The sequence below is a fragment of the Drosophila virilis genome, chromosome X, assembly GCF_030788295.1.
Source record: "Drosophila virilis strain 15010-1051.87 chromosome X, Dvir_AGI_RSII-ME, whole genome shotgun sequence".
Lineage (NCBI taxonomy): Eukaryota > Metazoa > Arthropoda > Insecta > Diptera > Drosophilidae > Drosophila > Drosophila virilis.
In genome coordinates this window covers 21,650,156-21,672,713 of record NC_091543.1, presented here as the reverse complement: position 1 = coordinate 21,672,713, position 22,558 = coordinate 21,650,156, and the positions used below count along the sequence as shown (strand labels likewise).

Genomic DNA, 22,558 nt, shown 5'->3' with positions numbered 1-22,558 from the left:
ACACAAATTGTTAAACGCAACTGTCGTTTGTTTTTTTTTTTTGCTCTTTTTTCACCGAAACTCGGAGAAAAAAATTTGAATATTACAATTACACAATGGTTATGATTACAAGTAGATAAATAAGTGTGTTCTGTATATGGAATTATGCTGGACAACTCGCAACAACTCGAGGACCAGTTTTATCGTTAGTATCGTATTTAAGTAATAAGTATGTTTGTATACGCGTATATATGTAGGTAACAAATACATTGTACAACATATTGCCCTATAATTGATTTAGTATGCATCGTAAAATCTTCGAAAAATTTAACAGCTATTAAATACAAAACAGAAACGCAAGAACATAAAAAGAGATAAATAAGAAAAAAAAAAAAAAAAGAAAAAAACAAGAATATTATAATTAATACAGCATTTGGCTAACAAGAAATCCAAAACCCAAAACCGAATCCCAAGTCCAAAGTCCACATAATACTCTAGTAGGGTATCTGATTCTGATAGTACTGGATCATGTCGTAGGTACGCGTGCGGAAATTCTGATACGAATTACGTATGACGGCTAGCATATGGGCAGCCGCTTCCTTGTTGTTCTTGGTGGCCACAAATCGCTGCTTTAGCAGATTAATCGTCTGGCCACGAAAGCAAGGCAGACCCGTGTCCAGCATTAGTGAGACAAGTGAGACAATCGCATCCTGATATGGTCGCACCGCCAAGAATGCCTGCACACACAGCTCACAGAACCATTTGAAGGCAGGTGCCTCCATTTTGCCGCCCATTATCATGACCATCTCGTCAGTGAGCTTCATATCCGGCTCAAAGCCAATATTGCCACCCGGCGATGACTCAAACATGAAGCCAAAATCTGTAGCAGAAGCGAACAGTTGGTCAACGAGATTATATAATATGCGTGTGCATAAGTACCTATATGTATGATATGGCCGTCCTTATCGATCATAATGTTGCCATTGTGCCGATCCTTGATCTGCAGCAGATAGCCAATTAGCGAGTAGGCAGCCATTGACTTGACAAAGTTGGCGCGCGCCGCCTGAAACTCCTTGGAGCTCTCATCTCCATATTGATGCTGGAAGTACTCGGATAGGCCAGAGTCTGTTTGCCTGCCCAGCTGATCCCGGGATTTGGCATTGGGCACACACTCAATGACGCCGCACTGCAATTAGAACATATGGCTGTGGTAATGTCCACTTGGTAGCTTGGCTGCGACTACTTACGCCCGGTGCTGTGGCCACCACGCGATAGGGGAACAGAAAAAGATCCAGGCCCACTTGCTGAAAGATATTTTTGAATATAGTGATCACCTGCAGGGCCAGCATATCCTGGCGCACATCGTCGCCCACTTTGAAAATGGCCGCTTGCCATGATTCGACGCCGAGCGTCATGTGTGCATCCTCCTGTGAATTCTTTGCATGCATAAGGCAGAGACAACGCATATAAGTGTGAGATAAAAAGAGAGAGAGAGAGAGAGAGAGAGACAGAAAGAGTCGCTGTCTTACCGGATTATTGGACACTTCCATGGCACGTGTCTCCAGCTCGGTGATGCCACAGCGATAGACACGGAAACGAGCCAGATACGGCGCCTTGGCAGCACTCTGCATAGGCGTACCGCTGCTATATTCAATGTCCAGCACCATTGCCTCCGGATTGGATGGCAAATAGCATCCGGATTGCACCTTGATGCGGCTAAGTGCCGCCAGGCACGCGTTTTTGCGCTCAATACCCTTGGGGAAGGAGCGTATCTCGCCGGAAACGGCCGTTATTTTGCCAAAGAAATCAAATTCACGCTCATAGAAACGCTTTGCGGCGCCTGAGAAGGAAGCAATTATGTTCTGTGACAGCATATCCAATGCCTCATACAAATTGGGATCGCGATGCTGCTGATCCTCGTCCATGTACATATTCGTTTGCATGTTCCAGATCAGCTGATGGGCCACTATCTGCGAACGCTTCGATATGTTCTTAATAAACTCCACCACATAGCCCATCGTATCGTGGCGCAGCGCCTGCACCAGTTGAGGTATATAGGGAAGCACCGATTCTGCCGGATACGAGTTCAATGTCTTCACCGCATACTGTGCTGTTAGTGGATGCGATGGGTATTGCCGTGAAAAGTAGGACAACGCCTGGATGGGTGTCACCGCTGACCAGGACAGTATATAGACCAGATCGGGGCTCTCCTGCAGTAAATTCTTTGTGGTGCACAAATACTTGAGCGCCTCGGGTATATGACACACAGCTATCGGATCGGAGCATACCAGCCGTGATACCTCCTCGTCAATGGTCTCCGCATTCTTGATGCGCTGCGGCAGGAATACGGCCAGCGCCGGGTTATAACACCAAGCCAAACGCGCATAATCACGCCAAACATTTGGCTTGTATGGACGATTGCGCCACTCGGTAATCTGTTCCTCACCTGGATTGAAACATAGAGAAATTAATAGTTTTATCGATCGGCTAGCAAACGTGCGACTATGTGCCTTAAAATCCTTCCACTCACAACATACAAAAATGTTAGTTCTGAGTGGAATATTAGCAATGGATTTGAGGCGTTTAATGGTTGCCAATATGCAGAGATATCTAGCATGGTTAAACCCATTTGGTTTTTGTTATGGATTGAAAGATTTAGTATCCATTGACCATTTCATGAAACACTATCAAAAGATAGGCATGGATGGAATCTATAGTTAGGATGGAATCTATAGTTAAGCTTATATATCTTGATGACACGAGTCAACCCATTCAAATGCCAAGCTTGCCAATTCCATTTAAGATTATGTATATAGTATTTACCTGGCACTATCAGATCGGGCAGACTGTTGGGATTGTACCAGGTAATGAGAAACTCCAGCTCGACGGCAAGCAGCTCCAGTATCAGATTGCGCTTCTTCATGTAATCCTTGTCATAGGAGTCCTTTTGGTACTGCAGGCGCTTTGAGCGATTCGAGCGCTTCGACAACGTGGATGTGGAATGTGGTATGGTGTTGTACCAGCCGCCTGTGTTGCCAGTGGCACTCATGGAGCGTGCATAGTCAGCGCCCCCGCTGATAAGGGACGCAGTCTCCGGATTGTTGCGCACTGCCAGCATTTGTGTAGAGCTGACCGAGGCACTGGTGATATCATAGTCGCCTACCTCCGATGTAACCAGATGCTTCTTCTCGCTGCGCATTGTCTGCCAGAACTTCAGCAATATCAGTATATCCTCTAGCAGCTGCTCACGGCTCTGATTGGGGCACGTCGGCGGGCCACAGAAATAGTCGAGGGCATTTGAATAGATGCGCTCGCGCAGTATGTTGCGCGCCAGGGATTTTGGTATGGTATTGCCCTGAAGCAGCGACAGGCCACACTGTAGCAGCTTGAAGCGACAGCCAACGGTGGCCACCTGTCGATTCTGGCGACTGCTCTTTAGTATGGGCAGGCAGCGATGGAGAAGCAGACAGAACATTTCCACCTTGTCACGATTGCAATATTTGGCTGTATCCACCATTTCTGAGAGCAACTGCAGCCAAATCAAATGCGGCGCTATCAGTATGGGCTTACTGACCAGCTTGCAGCCCTCGTATGCGGCCAGCGGATGCGTGATCTCCATTTCCCAGGCAAACAAGCCCATGCGCTTCTCAAATGTTGTCTGCCAGGCGCTAACCATTTCCTGTATGAAGCACAGCTCCAGATCCTGACGCGCCGTCAGCACCCACTGCCAGCACTCGACTGCGGTTTCCATGGCGGACTCGGTGAACAGCTCCAGTTGCGAACTGGCCACCGCATGCAGCAGTTTTCTATCGATCTCCGCACAGATGATGAGGTAGGCGGTTGCTCGCCACAAGGCGCCGCGATGCCTGGCATCGCTTTTCTCGGCACATGCGCCCCACACATCGCTAACCAGGCGATCGGCCAGTCCGACTTTGTCTTGGTCACTAAGCACGGAGAGGAGGCCGCTTATTTCGCCAGCGTACTTGCTGCGCAGGCACAGCACGGACACGAAGCGCGGCGTGTCCGAGTTGACGCAACTAGGCCGTTTGCTGAGCGTGCTCAATGTATTGCCCGGATGCAGAGTGCTGCTGTTTACCACGGAGTCAAATGCCAGCGCAAGACCGCTGTGATGGGCTAGCACTGGGGTGGGTATCTGGTTCGGGTACTCCTGCAAATGGGAGCGCGTAGAGCGAGGCGCCCACTTCATGGCCTCGTTCACAATGCCCTGACAGCGATCGGCAAAATCCTTAAGACGCAGCTCACGCGCCGGCAGCGAGTCCATCAGCTGCAGCGTATACGGCGTCGAAACGACACGAAGCGTTGGCGTCTCCTCGTTGGGATCCAGTGACAAGGAATACGCCAATAGCTGCAGTATGTCCAGCATGCACCACAGCACGCGACGATTCCACAGCAGATGCGGGAATCTATCCACCAGCTGCGACAGATACTGATCCGCCACCAATTGGATCTGCTTGTGTATATGATTGAAGTAGACCAACAGCAGCGTTGCCTGCGACTCCAGCACCTTCTCTCTGATCTCATCATGTGCATACAGCACATTGCGAAACTTCTCGAACACCTGATCCGCCACACTGCAAAATGTAAACATAACAATTTTGTAAATAAATCGAACTGTATTGAACGCTTGAGATATCATTTCATTTAAATAAATTTTCAATTTTCATATTTGTATATACTTTATGTTCTCGGATATGTCAACTGCTGCCTATTACGCGCATATGTTAAAAAATTCCAATTTGTATTTGGAAATTGTATTGAAGTTCGAGTTAAGTGAGGCATTTTAGTGAGAGTGGCCTTGTAGAGAAACGAATATTGAGTAAGCTTCACTAACAATCGAGTTTTTCATAAAACTCTGTTTTCGATTGAAAACTTCTAACACGATCATTGAGTGCACCGCCTGCTCTTTCCATGAAACGCAAAAGGCAAACTAAAAGAGTTTCTATAAATGAGATGCATATTCTATATATATTATGGTAGATGTTGATAGAATATCAATGTGTGGCACACTCACCATTTGACGCACTGCCAAATGCCAGTTTTGTCCTTTTGAAGTGCCGTGTCGCACAGGTAGCTCATAATGGGCTCCAGGCTGGGCTCATCGGCATTCTCGACGCGCAGCATCTCCAGCCAATAAACGCTGAGCAAGTAGGTGCATTGGGCAAAGCTAAGCTTGTTAATGGAAGCAGCTACGTTGTCGGAAGAGTGCTCTAGCAGCACCAGTATTTGGCTGCGCAGCTCGTTCACCGAATCGCTCTTAATGGCCAATGTGTAGTTGAGCTCGCGCATATCCGATTTGTGTGCCGTTTGCGAGATGAGCAGCGGCGACTTGGCTGCTATTTGCTGCACGCCCTGGTACCAGTCGGCGGGCCAGAGGCGAGCATTTGTAAAGCCCATGACAACGCAGTAGGCCCAAAAGTCCTTAAAGAGCTTGTGTAGGCGCTGACGCGGATTCTTAATAGGCGGCAGGCGGCGCATAAGTACAGCAATAACGGGTATTAGCATGCCCAGATTGCCGGCACGTGAACTAGCCTTTTGGGCGCCCGGCGTGTTGTCATACGAACGCTCTCCATCGAGTCCAATTTGCACAAACAGCTCCAATAATTTGCCCAGCAGCTCTAGCATCTCAGAATCGCCCTGTATATTGGCCGCAATGTTGCCAAGCGCATTGACCACCGCATCGGAGACATGATGGAACTGTTTACGATGCTCCGGATCTGATGTATATGCCAGCGATGCCGACTGTACGGTAACGCGTGAGAACATTTTCATAATCTCATCGAAAATGTGCGTCTCGCACTGCGAGATAATCATGCAGCCGAGCTGATCAACAATTAATGCATTCTGCTCCGATGGCACCTTGCAGAAGCGCTGTATAAAGAACTGCAGTATATTCTGTGTGGTCTTTGAGGTGTCCTTTAGCGCCACGGCTACATGGCCCAGCATCACGATAATGTTCAAGCTTACCAGCGTTGATTCGCTGCAGAACAGAAAGACAGTCCGATTGGCTGTTTGTTTCACTAAGTAATTGATTTTGTACTTACCTCTCGTGCTTTTCGGCGGTGAAGAGACGATTTGACACATTTGCCACGAGGGCGGGAACACAAAACTGGTCGAGCGTGTGGGCAGCGCGCAGTGCAATCGATAGATTCTCAATGGCGGCATCGCGCAGTGCCTCAAATGCCACATAGCCGCTGCGTCCGGTGCCAGGCTGCTTTTGGTTTTCATCAAAGATGTCGACGACTGCACGTGAATCCGAATGCTGCACCACAATCTTAAAATGCGTCAGCTCCTTCTCCTTTTTCTGCAGGGCTAGCGTTTGCATTGCATGTGCATGCAGCTTGCCCAGTATGGGACTAGGATCGACCAAGAAATCGCGCAAATACGATATCGAAGTGCCCGCAATGTTGGGAAACTTCTGGGCAAGCTTGCCCAGTCCCTCCAGGCAGACCATCAGCAGCGGCATATGATCCATCACGATCTTATGGCTGAGTACCAGATTTAGCTTCTGCGACAAGCGTCCGCACAGTTTGTCCGCCTCTGTTAGGTGTTTGAAAATTTTGTTATGATTATGATTAGCATACGATATACAAATTAATTGGTACAAGGGAGAGGAAAACGGAAACGACAACCTCAACATTGGGAAAGTGGAGCAGCATGCGGCGCAATGGTCAAATGACGTTTGGGATCATCTCCCGATCCCATTCGTATATGATACTCGTGAACATGCCGTGATAGCAACGAACACGAACTACGAAACGAAAAGTAATCGGTAATCAGAAAACAAAACAATAAAATTAATAAAATAAACAATTCGATTGGAACTGAGGGGACAGGAACTGTTCCTGACCTTTCATTAATAAAAAATGCAAGCCATTTTGCAAGGATGACACGTTATAGTCGACGTCAACTGTAAAAATATTCCGTTTTGGCAAAAAAAAAAATATAAATAAAAATATCAACTCAAAAATAACTACGAAATGAAAGCTAACTTCGGTGCACCGAAGCCGCATATACCCTGACAATGTGATCCCTTTGACGTCTTTTCCTTTGCGGAATTTACTAGTTGACAAAAAGAATGATAAAAATATTAAAAATAAACGATCTTTCCTATGCCAGCTATATAATCAATTTAGTGCTCCGTTGTTGATTAGATATGGCTCATAAATTGATATCTTCATATTGAGATATCTTGAAAAACTGAAAAGTATTTTATTCAACAACCTTGTAACATCATAAGCTTAACTGAGAGAATACTACGCGCTGATTGTAAATTGACAAACATAGCTACAATATTGAATCGGTTTTTGATGCTGATCAAGAGTATAATATATCTCTAAGCCTCTTTAGTTTTATTCACTTCGACTTGTAAATCAGTTCATATTTCAAATTTATGCAACAGACAGGAGGAAGCATTTGCAATTCCATAAAGTATTAACATTTATAAACAGGAGCAACATCCAACTCGATCTAGCCATTTCTATCTTTCTGAGAAACACGAATCAAATTGTGTAGCAGCTGCCAACTTGTGGTTCTGATGGTAGCTCGCCGCTGAGTACACGGTATCTCTAAGTCGGCATTCTTTCGGGCCAACTAAGTTAGTAGATAAAACGCTTTGGTCATCTAAGGCTAGGCGAAAGTGTAGCAGCTTTAACAACTTGGCATATGTTTAAAACATTTGCATCAATTTCTATTTATTCATGTTAGTAAAGGTAACTTGTCAGTCAGCTTAAGCCAAAATCTTGGCATAGATGTGTCTTCGGAATAGTTCGGATTGAAGCATTTTATCATATAAAGCTATATCTGCGCTTTGTGGCACAAGAGTATGAGTTGAAATATTTAAAACAATATCAAATAGAATCAGAGAAACGGACAATTAACACGCTTTTATCACCTGTCGAAATATATATATACAAAAAAAAAAAAAAGATAACAAAATGTCCGTTAAAGTAATTATGCAGGAGAGGTTTGTTTACGTACCCGTCTCATCGCGTATGGCCCAAACCAGAAGGTCCACGCAGGCGGCATTGGCCATCACATTGATCTTGTACTTGTTGACGACGGCAATGCCGTTTTCTTCGCGCCTTTCGCGCTCCTGGTCCTGTTGTTTGTTTTGCAGTTCCGTTTGGCCGTTGAGGAATAGACGCTTGACAAACTCCTGTACATCCTTGGTGAAGGGTGTGGGAAGATCGACTTGATGCTGCAGCAGCTCGCGCAGCAATGTGACTAACACCAGATTGAGCATCTCCGAGAAGCTCTTGTAGCAATTGCCATTGTTCAGATGCAGCGAGAATATGTCGCTGCCCAGCTCATCCAAATACTCCAGCGTGTCCTTGGTCAGTAGCTTCTTGGACACCGCAAAGATGGTCTGCAAATGCTGTATGGGAAATGGTGGCACACGGTACAACGGCTTTGGGCCGCTTTTGCTCGGCGATTCGCATAAATTGACGCGCATATGGGGAAACTGATTGAAGCTGGAGCCGTATCGTGTGAAAAAATGCGTACGCGGATCGTACGGCACCGAGAAGTAGCTTTGCAGCGACGGCTTTTGCTTACCGCCTACCGGACGTATACGGCTCTCATCAGATGGCACCTGGCTGTGGGCCAAACTGCCTGACATGGAACGTGGTATGATCGGCCGAAACTGTGTGGTCGCCAGTCGTTCGCTGCTGCTAAAGGAGCCACCACAGGTGCCATTGCCGCCGGCACTAGAACGCTGTATGGGCAGCCGTTCGGGCGGAAATATGCGACACAGCAGCGGCGGATTGTTACTGGCATAGCGACCCATGGATCGCGCCAGACCAAACAGAAGCGGTACCGTTGCATTGCACAGCACAAGGGGCGGTGGTGTCGAGTTGCTGTCTTTGCTGGGCTTGACAATGTTCGCGAGCGTGCCCAGCGTTTCGACCTGATTAAGTATGATCTCCTCACGCGAATCCGGACATTTGGCTGCTATGTCTGATAGCAGTGTGTTTAGGCAGAAGCTGAACTTCTCTGCCGCGGGTATGCGCACACCTGGGAATAATCAATGGATGGACACCAGTTGATGCAGTTTATTTTCTGAAAGGCATTGTCTACACTTACGCTCTACTTTGCTATTGCGTTCATCATGTATTCTTGCCTTGGGCAGGCTCTTGGCCAACCGCAGCAGATAGGGCACAATCTGTGATTCATGCTGGCAGCCGCCTTCCAGGAAGTAGATGCCCAATGCAATGACAGCATCCTGTGCTCTTGAATCCAAACAAAATACGCCTGATGCATTCTCCTGCGGGCAGTAGCGGAAGAGTGTTTGCACCTGTGGCGGCAATACGCATATATACAGGATATTAAAGGTGAGTAGCGGATACGCTGCGATAAGCAGCAGCAGCAACAACAACAATAACAACAACAAAAACATATATATCTGTTTCTCTCCCCAACCACCCTCCCATTTGGGCATCGACGTCACTACACGCATGTCTGTTGCGTCCAAGGTCAACGTTAGTTGCGCGAAAATTCGATTTTCAATTTGCGTCCACTGTCCCGCCCCCGCCCCCCACTTCTTTCCCTAAGCAGACACCAACAACACACACCACTCAACCATAACACACCCCCTGCACACCGACCTTGTCCCATGGCGTGGGCTGAATTCCTGCCAGTACGCGCGCCAAGCAAAGCACAGTCCGCTGATACGTATACTTGTCCGAGGCGGTCATCTTTACGCCTCTGTCAAATGTGAGATGGCCTCCGACTCGGCGACTGCAGAACGTCTACGTGACGGTCTGGGGAGGCGGAGCCGCGACTGTAAGTCGCCCGGTGGCGTAAATGCACGTAAATTGGTATGGGTGGAAGCGCGCGCCCGGGTTGCACACTTTGTTTTGTTAATGATTTATTTAATTTGTTTAAATATTGCTCATTAAACGTTCGTCATCGTCAATCGTTCGTAATTTATATTGTTTTGCTATCGAAAGTATCGAGTACTGTGCGCTACTATCGAGAGTACCAAGTACTGAACGCTGCCAACTGTTGTCCAACGATTCGTTTCTGCTTAAAGTATCGACTTGTCAACGCTGTATGTAAATTAACAGCAATCGAGGCTCCACACCTGTAGAAACTGCTCCACACGCAACCTTCGAAGCAAGGCTTAAACAAATAGATGTTAATGTAAATGTTAAAAACAATGCAAGCGATTTGTTATTGTTTCTGTCGCAGCCCGCAGCCTAGCATACAATACTAATTTATTATTTTAATTTAATTAGGTTTAATGGTAATGCTTTAATTAAAAGTGCGTTTGCTTAACATTTAAATGTTGAGCTACAATTCTCAGTTCTACAATTGTTCCGTTAATACCACAAGGCTAAGGCAGGTGTTACGCAAAGCTCCTGCAACCTTTGACTACTTACGAAAGCCAGATGATTGGGGCCAACTTTCGAGCTAAGAACTGCTAGAGGGACTCGACTTGAAAACAAATATACCTTCATTCCTGAGACAGAAAAAATCCCAATGTCCGCAAATAACGAAGGCCTCCGAGTCTGTAATCATTCCACTCGCAACCTGCCTACACAGAAAAGGGGGTCGATTCCCAGCTAGATAGATCTTTATCTATTTGATGTTGACACTTTCCTTGTTGAGCCACCACTGGGATCGTTTCTGCACAGGGATATTTCCTCTCATTCCTTCTATGCGGAACGAATCAGCAAATGATCTTCTGTGCTCGATGATCACTCCGCGCTCGAGTGGGCCTGGTTTTGGGTGATGCAAAGAGACGAATTAGATCTCTTCTTCAGGGAAACTCACTCTCAGACCTGAAGAAGACCTGGAGGACCTAGGGAAGATCTATCAATGACTGCATGATATATATCTCCATCGAGAAAAATTATGCGTCTGATATACGAGACTATATATATTCTAAATTTCAAGCCTCCAGCTGGATGTTAAATTTGGGAGGCATTCCAAGTGCTGATATACTCTAGATCGAATCGAGAGCTTTGCTTCAAAGCCTTGATTTACAATCGAGATTATGGAAATGTCCTGATTCCGAATATGCTATTTATACTTTAGGGAGTTGGACATGCTTTCCTTTTACTATTTTCTTTTCGCTTGAACAATTGAACAACCAACAATTTTAGCCTAATCCAAAATACATTATATTTATTAATAACTTCTCACATATTTTCTTTTATTACTTTTTTTTTTTTGGAAAATTTCCTCTTTATATGCTATGTGCAGACAATGGATCTCTAGCTAAAGATACATGTATGCAAACAAAATGAACATTCATCTTTCGAAAAACGCAAGAAATAAAAAATAAAAATGCTTATTTAATGTCTATTTATAATTGGTTGCTTTTGCTCTCGCCCTGGGATCTTCAACAAACGAAGACAATTATGCGGCGTGGCACAAAGTTAGGCCCGTCTTGGAGTATGTACTTGCAGCAGTGGCAGTTCGAATCGAAAAGAATTAAAATAAAAAAAAAAACAATTTACTAAAGTTTAGAAATATTTTAAACTTGAACAGCACGATATCTGGCTGTCATCTCTGTGTAGTTGTGAGCTAAACACTAACAATCTCTACATTGTCAATCGCATTTGACCGAAAAAAAAAAAAAATAATAAAGGTATTAATCGTAATATTAGACTGCAAGCAAATGTTGGATGTTCTTGTATGATTGGATGTTGTGTGTGTGAGTGGGCTGTTTGGTGCAGCTGGACAGGCTACGCAGTCTTTAGTCGTCACCCGCGGAGCGCTTCACCTTGCGCTGTTTGGGGCTTTGTTGGCTGGCTTTGGGACTGGCCTGTTTGCCTGGCTTGGGCGATGTTTTTGGCGTTTTTGATTTTGGCGGCGATTTTTCTGTTGAATGCAAACAATTGTTAGAATCAAACTGTGCCATCTGTTGCAGCATAATACTTACGCAGCGCACGCAGTGTCTCCTGAGGTACCCAGTCGTAATCAATGTTGCTGTCGTTGGCGGTGCCGGTCTCGATCACCTTTTTGGCGGCGGCACGCTTGCGCTTGCCAGAGCTGCCCAGCAGATACTGTTGTCCAATGACCAGCAGCAGGACAACAATGCCCGCCAGCAGTACATACAGGAAGAATGTCTCGCCATCCAAGCCCTCGTCCACCTCAGAAATCAGCACAGTTTCATTGAAGACAGCCTCGTTGTACTGGATGCCGTTGGCGTCACGGTACGCCAGAGCAATATTTAGGCCAAAGGGACGGCCAGCAAACTGATCAGATGGCAGGAACGTGTATGAGACAGTTGATTCAAAGCCAGGCTTCACCTCACGGTTGTACGCCACGGCAGAGAAGTTCTGAATGAAGTAGTTGAAGTCCATGGGATAACGGAAGGAGGCCTCCACAGACTCGATTACGAATTCCTCCTGACCTTTGTTGGTAAAGCCAATCAAGAACTCGACGGGCTTGCCTCCGGGCAAATCCAGCTGTTGGCCAGCAGTATGCAATGGCTTTGTAAACAGCAGATAGGTGTCTGCGTTGGGTGAGGTACTGCTGCTCCCGCTGTCAGACTCCTCATCCGCTTCAGCATCCTCGCCCGTTACAGCGCCCTCTTCGCTATCCACATCAACTAGATCATCTTCGACAGCCTCGGCCGCATAGGCACCGAATTTGTTTGCTGCAACACCAAAAACATAACACGAATGAGACCGAGACCAATGTATGCAAGCATTGTGTATTTGCCAACTCAACACTTTTCTCTCGCTCTCAGCAGCAACAGCAAAGCCGCTGGCAATGTGGAGGTCAGGATGAAAATGACAACATGCACATTTGACAAAATAGCCACCCAAAGGCTTTGGCTGCCCCCTTTACTCCGTCAACTAATCACAGACATTGGCCACAGGCACTGCCACGTAGCCGCTGCTGCTGTCGGCGAATACAACAAAAGCAACAACAGTTGCTGTGATTTGGTTGGCTGCAATACTTACGCGCGCTGAAGGTGCAAATAATGGTGGGCAGTACCAGTAACAGAAAGAACATAAGGTTCTTCATTTTGTTGGATTTAATGTCTTTCGCTAATGGTTTCGAGTGCACGAAAAATAAAGACAGCAACGGAAACGTACCGATAGGCAACTGGCAGCCAACGCGTATGAGCGAAACTAACCGAATGGGGGACCAGCAACAATGCGTGTAGCCGACGTAACACGATTTCTGCCGACTTTCACTTGTCAAATGTCTACGTGGTGCCGCGTCAGTTGACAGCTTAGAGTTGTCAGGGGCTGTCACAAAGTGCAGTCAGGCAATAAATTTGAATCAGTAGCAGGTTTAACAAATCACATTATTAATACAACTTTTATTCACACATTTAAATAACCTATAATATTAAGTTAAGTGCTTAAATTTTCGATAAGTATATATCTTTATGTGGTAGTCTGGCAATACTGGTTATTATCAGTGTTGTTATTGAGTGTGAAGCTGTCAAATATTCAATTTATTTATTTGTAAATTATTAAAGAAAATTGACTTTTCAACTCAGTTGCCTAATTTTAATCAAAAAATTAAATGCTATATTTATAGCTCAGTAAGTGGCCGAATGCAAATATATAACATTTTACAATTCGCTCAGAGCAGTCCACAACACTATTTCTCAAAGCAACACTGTGCCTAGCGCAGCCACCTTAACGTCGCTGAAACAATAATCAGCCAACTTCCTTTTTGCTTGCGTCTGTCAATTGAAACGCAACTCGCACGTGAATTCTCTACGAAAAAGCTCACTGAAAATACACAAAAAACATGGACAAACCAGTTGTTTGGGCTCGCGTCATGAAGGTTCTTGGCCGTACCGGCTCCCAAGGCCAGTGTACACAAGTCAAAGTGGAGTTCCTTGGAGAACAGAACCGTCAAATCATCCGCAACGTTAAGGGACCTGTGCGTGAGGGAGACATTCTGACCCTTCTCGAATCTGAACGTGAAGCAAGACGTCTGCGCTAGGAGCGTAACTCGCTTGGGATTGGTTTAGAATGTGAGTAATTGGCTGTTGACTGAAATCTATTTAAAATTCAATAAATCTTACTTTTGCGCTTTCAGGTGTTGTTTTGCACTTGGCAATTTCTTGCAAGAGGATGATATAAAAACCATAAACATACAGAAAGAATAACACAACACCAAATTAAAAATGTTTTAATAAATTTCAAGTATTGCAGTGCTTAAAACAACAATTCAAAGAAAGTTGTATTGATTTTTTTTTTTTTTTTGTTTTTGTTTTGTGTTTTTGTGATCAGTGACCTGTGATTGGGTCAAGCGGTAGCTACTGAAAATGCTAAAGGTAATCCAGACAGAATTGGCAACAAAAACTCATTTATTGCAGATGACAGCCTTAAACAAATAAATCGCTTTTGTTTCTTAATAAATTATTTGGTGTATTTGGATGAAGCCCATCAGGTTGCCAAACTCAAAGGCAATAGTTCTGGTCGGCGCAGGGCTTCTGCTAACCCCAGGACAATTTTAGCCTTGTAATGCGTTGTAAGCTCCAAATCTTGTGTGAACTGTTTGATTGCTGAGCTCTGCACCAGCGTAGGCAGAAGGGAACGTGAATCCAGCTGCAAAAATTTGGTTTGCGTTTGCAGCACACTAAGCGCTTGTGCTAGCCAAGAGCTCCATTCGGTAAGTGTACATCGTTTCAGTTCTACCGCCGGTCCTAGCTCTGCTGTCAGAGCCTGGCATTCTCGCTCAAAATCTGCCACAACGATAGCAACCTCAGCCACAGTTTTCTGCTGCTGGTCTCTGCGAATATTGACAATTATTTTAACTTCATTCTGGGGTAATGTTCATACAAAACTAACATGAACTGGTAAATGGGTCGATAAGCGTCATGGCAAGCTGAGAGCAGTGTAGCGGCAGCCGCTTCGTTGATTCTGTGGGAATGTTCTGGCAATTAATACGGGATACGTACATACATACATGCATGTGCATGTATGCAAATGCCTTGTGTGTCGTTACCCAGAGACTAAACGTTGTCGTTGACTGAGCTCCCAAATGCGGTTCGCTTGAACATTGAGCTGTGGTGCTTGGCAGCTTAATGCGTCGTAGTAGGTGCGAATGAGAGCTGTTGCGCTCTGCAATAAATCGCTCAGTTGTGTTTTGTAGTATTTGTAGCGTTGGGGCTCCAGCGGCATATTTATTTGTTATTGACAAATTTCGCGTGGTTTTACTTAAACATCTGGCAACGCTGCCACTAGAAAGATGCCACTATAAGTTATCGATATGTGGCGTTGCGATATTTTTCAATTGTTCTCACTGAATAGCATTTTTGGTATTCGTTACGAAATGTTAAATGGTTCACCACAAGCGCAATAAGATTTCTATTTGATTTAGATTTTAAGAAATAGTATATGACGCAATAAGCTCAAATATTCTAAGAAAATAATTTATTTTCCCAACTTTCGTATTAAATGTTCGGATATTGCTTGTCCAATAGCTGTTGGAAATTTAAGCAAATGTGAATTGTGAGAACGTTGTGTTTGATAAATCAAAATATATCGATATTAAATATCGAAACGCATGGCTTAAAAGCCAGCAAGCAGCTGATACGCAGCAAAACAAGTAAAAATTAATTGAAGCCGTTTGCGACGAATTGTTTTAAAATATTTTTGCTGAAAATTAAAGCCTTAAAATGACTACTGCGGCGCGCCCCACATTTGATCCAGCGCGCGGTGGCTCTGGACGCGGCGAAAAAGACTTGAGTGCACTCAGCAAACAGTATTCGAGTCGCGACTTGCCCGGACACACTAAACTTAAATACAGGTATGTACACACATATATATATATAAATATTCGTATATTTCAATATACTTGTAGAGAAACTGGCCAAGGAACTAGCGAAGAGACTCGCAATCGTGACTTCCGCAAAGAACTCGAGGAGCGCGAGCGTGACATACGCTCTGGCAACAGCTCGGGTAAGGCACTGCCCTCGATTGTGCGAAAGGCTATTGAGGCAAACAATGCCAGCGGGAGCAGTACAAACAAGCGGGCCAAACTGGAAAGTCTGTCGCAGCAGCAGCTTCATCAACAACAACAGCAACAACAGCATGCGGCCAATCTCGATGCAGATGAGCCGCTGGACAATGATAGCTCGGACTCGGACAGCGATTCGGACAATGATGATGCAGCCCTGCTAGCCGAATTGCAAAAAATCAAACAGGAGCGCTTGCAAGAGACGGCACGTCGTGAAGCTGAAAAGAAACAAGAGGACGAACGCATACGCATGGAAAACATTCTGTCGGGCAATCCACTAATCAACTATGAGCCCGGAACAGCGGTTTCAGCTGCCGGACGCACCTCTGGCAATGGCGGCGATTTAAAAATTAAGCGTCGTTGGGATGACGATGTTGTGTTTAAGAACTGCGCTCGCTCGGCACCTGAAAAGAAGACTCACTTTGTCAACGACGCATTGCGTTCGGATTTCCACAAAAAGTTTATGGACAAGTATATTAAGTAGATAAGCCTGACCAAGATCTTTGTAAGCACAAGCAATACATTTGTAACAGTCTATTATGCAGCTCCATTTTTTAATATTGTATTTGCCTGAAATTAATAAATTCATCTTGGATAACTATCTTTAACGTTGCATGTAAGATGCGGCGCTGCTGGTTTGACCTATTGCCTGGCGGCGGCAACCACTTGAGTGCGAAGGGCATGGAACCTTAACCAAAGTGTGAAACCGCAAAAAACGTCAGTAGCAGCAGCACCAGCAGCAGCACCAGCAGCAGCAGCAGCAGCAGAATTAGCAGCAAAAGCAGCAGCATTAAAATGGCAATGCCCAAAGAAGCTACGAAGTGAAGCAAGGGGCACTGGCTACGTGTGCATATGAAGCGACAGCAACATGATGAGCTTGCCAGGGCAAGGGCAATTGTCGCTGCTGATGAGGCACGAAGCAAAATCAATTTGCCAAAGGAGCAGGCAGAAAGCACATAATAACTTGGCCAATTACGCGCCAGTTCGGTGGCGACGGAGCCAGCAACTGTTGATGGGCTTGAGCTAAGGCCCATGCAAATCATCAGCTGCAGCCTGCAGTATTGCACAATATCAACGCCTCTTAATGCCCCGCACGCGGCCTGCAGGCTGAACTTCGGCTTTGACAATCAGCACACGTTCCTGGCCTGGGCCGGGGCCACCTTCTTGCCGTCTGAACGCGACCCGGTGGCTCCCAAAGTTGCCGAACGCTCAATTTTACGCTAATTCGATCAAAATCAAACAAAATTAGCCCAGCCAACTTCACAATGATCATAATGATGACACTGGTGAACAACGACAATGCCAAATTCCAGGTCTTAACGCCAATACGAACATATTCAAACATCAGCTGAACAATTCAAAAGGAGTTAACATTTTTGGCCCATTTCGAAATTCGATGTTTCCAACATGGTTTTCCAAGCGCACCAAACCAGTTTGTGGACCAAACCAAATGGCCAGATACACAGACAGACGTACATACATATATACATATATACATATATATATAGTTAGGTTTTGAAACTTTGTTCACCGCTGTAATCATAATGATTTGCATTCATGCTGATCATTCTGCAGCAGCAGGAGCAGAGGAAAATGCTGCTGATTGTTGTGTTATTATGCTGCCTGCTTCTGTCTGCGCAGAATGGCTGGGTTAGGGTCAGGCCCGGATCCAGGCCCATAGATGCCGACTGTCAGTTCAGTGAGTCGGTTCAGCAATATCAAGAGCAAGCAAGAATTATTTATTTCCTGTTTTGCATTATGTTTCCCATTATTTGTGCATCCATCAGACGGAGGCAATCTGCAATGCACTTTTCGGTAGTCGCCCGCCGCGCCCTAAATTATGGCCATTGACCAAACTGAACAGCCCATGGCCCCTGCTGCCATGGCCTATCAATTGGCAGAGATTTTACAACTGTGTTACTTGCAAAAAATGGCGACTGGCCAGCGGAAATGGCCGTCGTGGTCACAAGTGACAAACATCCAGCGGTTAAAGGGCCAGCGCACGTCTGACCACCAAATAAAGACCACGAACATATGTTTCTGGCTTTATGAAGCATCCCAAGCTGCCCAGCTCCCAATCCGCCCACGCCACATCTACCATTACCCGGCTCGGATTCGACTCACACAGCAAGTTGGGTTTGGCAAACAATTTTGAAAACTGTATCAGAAATCGGTTGTTCGAAGAGTTTGTATACGAGAATATTTATATATTTGTGTAGTTACGTTTCTTCTTGAATCAATATCGAATAACACCAAATTCTGTTTTTACTAATTGACGTACGGTTCCGTATCTCTTAAACTATTCAACGGATTTTGGCCACGAATAGTTACCTTTCGATTTTACCTTATCCTATTAAATGCATGCACATTAATTTATTTAATAAAATACACTTGGATACTCTTAGTAGAGCTAAACGCACTATCATTGTGAATACCCTTTCTCTGCATATACCCTAGAAGTTAAACAAGCTAGTAACTATAGTCCGTAGCCTCTCCTTTGGTAGAGATCAGATGGTAGAAAAGATAAATCGTGCTATTATAAGAAAATCTTGTGGAAAAAAAAACGGGTTAAACAAATAATAAACCATAATAAACTTGATTTGCCTATGGTATACCAAAGTCTATTTGGTACCCAAAAAAGGCTGCCTCTAGCAGGGCCGCAAGCCCAATAAAAAAATGGCAAGTGGTTCGCTTCATGGCTCGAAACAACTCCCCGTGTGTCCCTGTGCCAAATATGGTAACATAATTACAATTGTTTGGTTCCAAGCAATTTTCAATGTTTCAATAGTTGGTTTATAGGGTGTATAGGGTATCTCGCAGTCAGTCACAACCGAATAGAGCATTTTTTTTTGGTTATTTTTTCGTCACTGATTTCAATACAACTCAAAATCAATATGTGTGTGGAGCTCATTAAGTGTATATAAATTTCTGACTTTTCTACACTACGAGAAATCGCAAGTGACTTTTATAAAGTGACTCAAATATAAAAGTCACTGACTTATTTATATTGAAAACTTTTTGAATAAATTTCAACAATAACTACTAATTTTAAAGTGTTCAATTTTACAAACATACTTCAGAGTAAAGTGCTCAAAATTAAAGACTTAAATTAACTAAAGAATAAATCAAATGCAAACGTGTCTTTCACGACATTTTACTATATTCTTAGAATGGGATAAGTTTCCAGAAAACGTGTATGAAAACAATAAGCAAGTTTGCTTGCTTCACTTAGTTATCGATCAGTTAACCAAAAGCGATCGATAAGTTAACAATAAGCTATCGATAACTTAACAAAAAGCTATCGATAAGTAAACGATTAAATGCATCTAAGTATTTGTAGAGCTGAAATTTGGCCCGGTCAGGGATTCCAAACTTAGCTACACTGACACACACACACACACACGCACACAAGGGTTGATACTTTAAAATTGTATAAAATGCAAATTTCACTCAGTTGTTGCTGCTGTGTTGCATTTTTGCTGGCGGGCACCGTGGACGCCGCACGGCTAAGCGGGTGGGAGTGGTGGAATTGTTGGTGGGGGTTATGTGGGCTAAGGCTAGGCCGGGAGCAAACTGACAGCTTGACTACTGGTGCAACTGATGCTGCATAATTTAGTTGACCAATTTACACTGGCAACCGTTTGCCGCTGAGTGCAACCGGAAACACATGCACCGCTGGCCGAATGGCTTGTGGGTGTTGTGGGTGGTGGGTGTTATTTATATATATATATATATATATTTTTTTTTTGTATCCCTGTATTCTCCTCATGTCTGTTGTTGTTAATGCCTCTGAAGCCTTTAATACCATACACACCTCAAAAGTTGGGTATACCCAGTTGGTGTTAAGTTCGTAACAGATCTAAATATGTTTATTCTCCAAAAACTTTCGACTTTTTTTTTATTGATTATATCTTAGCTAATATAAGATATTAATTTCAAGCCACCAATTTTGATTAATTCTCACCTGCGACGCTGTCCACAAGGATTTTATTTTGCACAGCGCTTTTCTTCGCCTAGAAATACATATGATGTGTAAGGATATATACGCGTAATCGATTTTTATACAGTGTGCTCTATGCACAAATTAAAACTGTATATATTTTCCAATTTGTAAATCTTTAGCTTTAAAAGTGGACAAACTAGACAATGCGCAAAACCAATACACTCAGTTATTCACTGCGAACAGAGTATTTTTTGCTTATATGCGATAGGGTTATTTATACGTGAGTACAGGGTATCGCCAGGTCGAACACACTCGGCTAGCACACTGTGATTTGTTTTTTGTTGCAGCTACTGTTGTTGTTGTTGTTGTTGTTGCTGTTGCTGCTGCTGCTGCTGTTGTTGTTTTTCGGGTCACCTGCACTTGACATATTTACTCGTTATGGCCATTTGTAAATCGTCTCCAGTGACGGCAGACGCGCAGCGGGCAGCACTTCACGTTCCATGTTTTACTTGAATGTCCCGACGCAATGGGTTGGGCTGGGTTGTTGCTGGGAGTGACCAATCAACTGGAGCACAATAACCGAGTTAGAAAGTGAAATGTGGGAACTGTTCATAGCAGGACTTGGAAATTATATAGCCCATAAAACAGTAAATCTATTTTGCTCAGATGCATATATGTCTGCATGTGTGCAAGGTAACAGCATAAGTGATAATTTCTATTTACTGTAAGTTTTAACACATCGCTTAGGTATTTGTCCGTTGGCAGTGTATGAGTTGGATATATCAACTTTGGCAGTTATACTAGAGATGATCTTATCGAAAGGTCACGCTATGTCGAGTAGGTGTGCCTTAGCCGGAATCGCCCTAATAGAACATGTTAGGGTTGTCAAAAGGTGAAACATTTCTAATCTGTAAACAAATCGAGGGACTAGAGACTAACAAGTTTGGTGTATTTAGCGGCTAAGTTATGCTATACTACATGCATATGCTACAAACAACCAATATAAAAGAAATTTATCAAAATCGATATTTATCGATATTCTGAAAATTTTTAAAGATATCGATAATAAATTATTATTTCGCTCTGCGCCTTGTAAAGAAGAATATATAACAATACACATATAACTATAGTCCAGGGATATTCTGAGATGGACGCGTTTTCATATGCAGACCCACAAACGGTCATCGCTGGACTCAATCCCTCGAATTGTTTAAAAATATGTGCACTATTATTAGATATATACAATATGTGCATGTTTGTGTTTTTATATAAGTTATTACTGTTACTATCTTAAAGCTACAGGGTATCTCTTCGTTGACCACATATTACCAACGCATTTTTGTTTGCATAAAATATATTTCAATTAAAATTCTTTAATGATCAGTTAAATTCTCTTTAAATTTATTTTATTATTTATTTAATATGCATTATCACATGTGAACACGAATATTATCTTCTGACGTATATATATATATATATATATATATATATATATATCTTTTGACTAATCTCAAGGTAGTTTATACTTATTAACGGTTAACTTGAGCTAACTTGAGCTTCAGGTTTGGTAAATTATTTGTAGTATATAAATTTGAGTTCAATGCACCGACTGCCAATGACATAATGATGTAGGGGGGTAGCGGGTGTAGGGGGGGGGGGGTTAGCCGGTCAGTGGGCTCATGAATAAATTCACATAAATATTTGCTATGCGGTTGTAAGCATGAAGTGAATCAACCTGATGTACCGATATAGAGCTTTCTTTGTGGTAAATAGCAATAACTGAGTGCCTTTATCGGAACACATATGGAATACATACGTACGTATGCGCCCGCATATGGCATCGCCTCGAGATGGCGATGATGGTGTCGGGGATGCGGAGATTGGCGGAAGGCGGCGGTGCCAACTAATTCAAACTTCACGGTAATTTGATTAAAAACAAATTTGCACACGCAACAGATGCATATTTCCGCAAAAATGCCAGGGGAACGGGGGAACACTTTGGATCGAACCGACTAATGCTAATGTGGCCAGACTTGAATTACGGCAACAGGTGGAGATGCAGATGAGGTGCGTTGCTGGGCCACGCATTGCATGCATTTGGGGTCATCTGTTGCGGGTTCAGGTGCAATTCTAGGTTTGCATTGGTTAGGAGCAAGTAGGCGAAAACTAAAAGCTCATTTGCAGTTACTTCCGCTGCTAAATGAAAATGCATTTCCTGGCTGGAAGAGGCGTTTAAGTTGCCGCCATTATGGTACGAGTGCCACCCCTCTGTCTACTCCATCCTTGCACCCGCCGCCGCCGCCGCCGCCGCCGCCACCGAAGTAAATGTTCCAATGTTGCCTCGCATGTAACGGTGTCTATGACATTTTTATGCAAAATGTTGCGACATCTGTAAATGATTTGCTGCCATTAGAAGAAACAGGCCCGAATCAGAGTTAAAATTTGACTCCTGCTCCGCCTATGATATATTCCAGTGGCAACTAACTGCTTCCTACATACATGCTGCAGTTCTACTTCCGGGCCCGACATCAGCAAAAGTCACCAAATGTTGCTAGAGCACCCGACCCGGACATGGCTCCCTCTACGCACAGGCCTGGGCAAAAGCCCATCCAGAGACTGAGACTGAGACGGTGAAGAAACGTAGGTCAGGCACTGGCCGCAAAAGGCTTTCCG

General features: G+C 44.2%; 5 protein-coding genes across 5 annotated transcripts; 2 read left to right on the top strand and 3 right to left on the bottom strand.

Annotated features, from left to right (window-relative positions):
* Positions 1 to 375: 375 nt before the first annotated feature.
* Positions 376 to 9,947, bottom strand: Pi4KIIIalpha (phosphatidylinositol 4-kinase III alpha). Its single transcript, XM_032439935.2, has 10 exons — positions 9,603 to 9,947; positions 9,082 to 9,292; positions 7,978 to 9,012; positions 6,042 to 6,537; positions 5,012 to 5,977; positions 2,803 to 4,571; positions 1,509 to 2,425; positions 1,227 to 1,415; positions 919 to 1,165; positions 376 to 859 (listed from the first exon to the last, which is right to left on the bottom strand). Exons 1-10 carry the CDS (start codon positions 9,690 to 9,692, stop codon positions 474 to 476), a joined length of 6,306 nt encoding a protein of 2,101 aa, XP_032295826.1. The 5' UTR covers positions 9,693 to 9,947; the 3' UTR covers positions 376 to 473.
* A 1,330-nt stretch (positions 9,948 to 11,277) lies between these two features.
* On the bottom strand, positions 11,278 to 13,140 carry l(1)G0320 (signal sequence receptor subunit 1 l(1)G0320). Its single transcript, XM_002055487.4, has 3 exons — positions 12,918 to 13,140; positions 11,888 to 12,607; positions 11,278 to 11,826 (listed from the first exon to the last, which is right to left on the bottom strand). The coding sequence occupies exons 1-3, from the start codon at positions 12,979 to 12,981 to the stop codon at positions 11,702 to 11,704; spliced, it is 909 nt and encodes a 302-aa protein (XP_002055523.1). The 5' UTR covers positions 12,982 to 13,140; the 3' UTR covers positions 11,278 to 11,701.
* Positions 13,141 to 13,641: 501 nt separating this feature from the next.
* Positions 13,642 to 15,164, bottom strand: LOC6632211 (uncharacterized). The gene is made up of 3 exons (XM_002055489.4): positions 14,929 to 15,164; positions 14,772 to 14,843; positions 13,642 to 14,712 (listed from the first exon to the last, which is right to left on the bottom strand). Exons 1-3 carry the CDS (start codon positions 15,102 to 15,104, stop codon positions 14,367 to 14,369), a joined length of 594 nt encoding a protein of 197 aa, XP_002055525.1. The 5' UTR covers positions 15,105 to 15,164; the 3' UTR covers positions 13,642 to 14,366.
* Positions 13,723 to 14,147, top strand: RpS28b (Ribosomal protein S28b). Its single transcript, XM_032439941.2, has 2 exons — positions 13,723 to 13,951; positions 14,017 to 14,147. The coding sequence occupies exon 1, from the start codon at positions 13,723 to 13,725 to the stop codon at positions 13,918 to 13,920; it is 198 nt and encodes a 65-aa protein (XP_032295832.1). The 3' UTR covers positions 13,921 to 13,951; positions 14,017 to 14,147.
* Positions 15,165 to 15,497: 333 nt separating the features above from the next.
* On the top strand, positions 15,498 to 16,543 carry c12.1 (spliceosome-associated protein CWC15). The gene is made up of 2 exons (XM_002055490.4): positions 15,498 to 15,732; positions 15,787 to 16,543. Exons 1-2 carry the CDS (start codon positions 15,602 to 15,604, stop codon positions 16,424 to 16,426), a joined length of 771 nt encoding a protein of 256 aa, XP_002055526.1. The 5' UTR covers positions 15,498 to 15,601; the 3' UTR covers positions 16,427 to 16,543.
* Positions 16,544 to 22,558: the final 6,015 nt, after the last annotated feature.

Coding starts and splice junctions, on each gene's coding strand:
- Pi4KIIIalpha (XM_032439935.2), bottom strand. CDS start 9,692: ATGACCGCCTCGGACAAGTATACGTATCAGCGGACTGTGCTTTGCTTG. Junction 4,572..5,011: donor ATTTGGCAGTGCGTCAAATG/GTGAGTGTGCCA, acceptor TACATTTTGCAG/TGTGGCGGATCAGGTGTTCG. Junction 1,416..1,508: donor TGGAAGTGTCCAATAATCCG/GTAAGACAGCGA, acceptor ATGCATGCAAAG/AATTCACAGGAGGATGCACA.
- RpS28b (XM_032439941.2), top strand. CDS start 13,723: ATGGACAAACCAGTTGTTTGGGCTCGCGTCATGAAGGTTCTTGGCCGT.
- LOC6632211 (XM_002055489.4), bottom strand. CDS start 15,104: ATGCCGCTGGAGCCCCAACGCTACAAATACTACAAAACACAACTGAGC. Junction 14,844..14,928: donor CGACAACGTTTAGTCTCTGG/GTAACGACACAC, acceptor ACATTCCCACAG/AATCAACGAAGCGGCTGCCG. Junction 14,713..14,771: donor CGACCCATTTACCAGTTCAT/GTTAGTTTTGTA, acceptor CAATATTCGCAG/AGACCAGCAGCAGAAAACTG.
- c12.1 (XM_002055490.4), top strand. CDS start 15,602: ATGACTACTGCGGCGCGCCCCACATTTGATCCAGCGCGCGGTGGCTCT. Junction 15,733..15,786: donor CACACTAAACTTAAATACAG/GTATGTACACAC, acceptor ATATACTTGTAG/AGAAACTGGCCAAGGAACTA.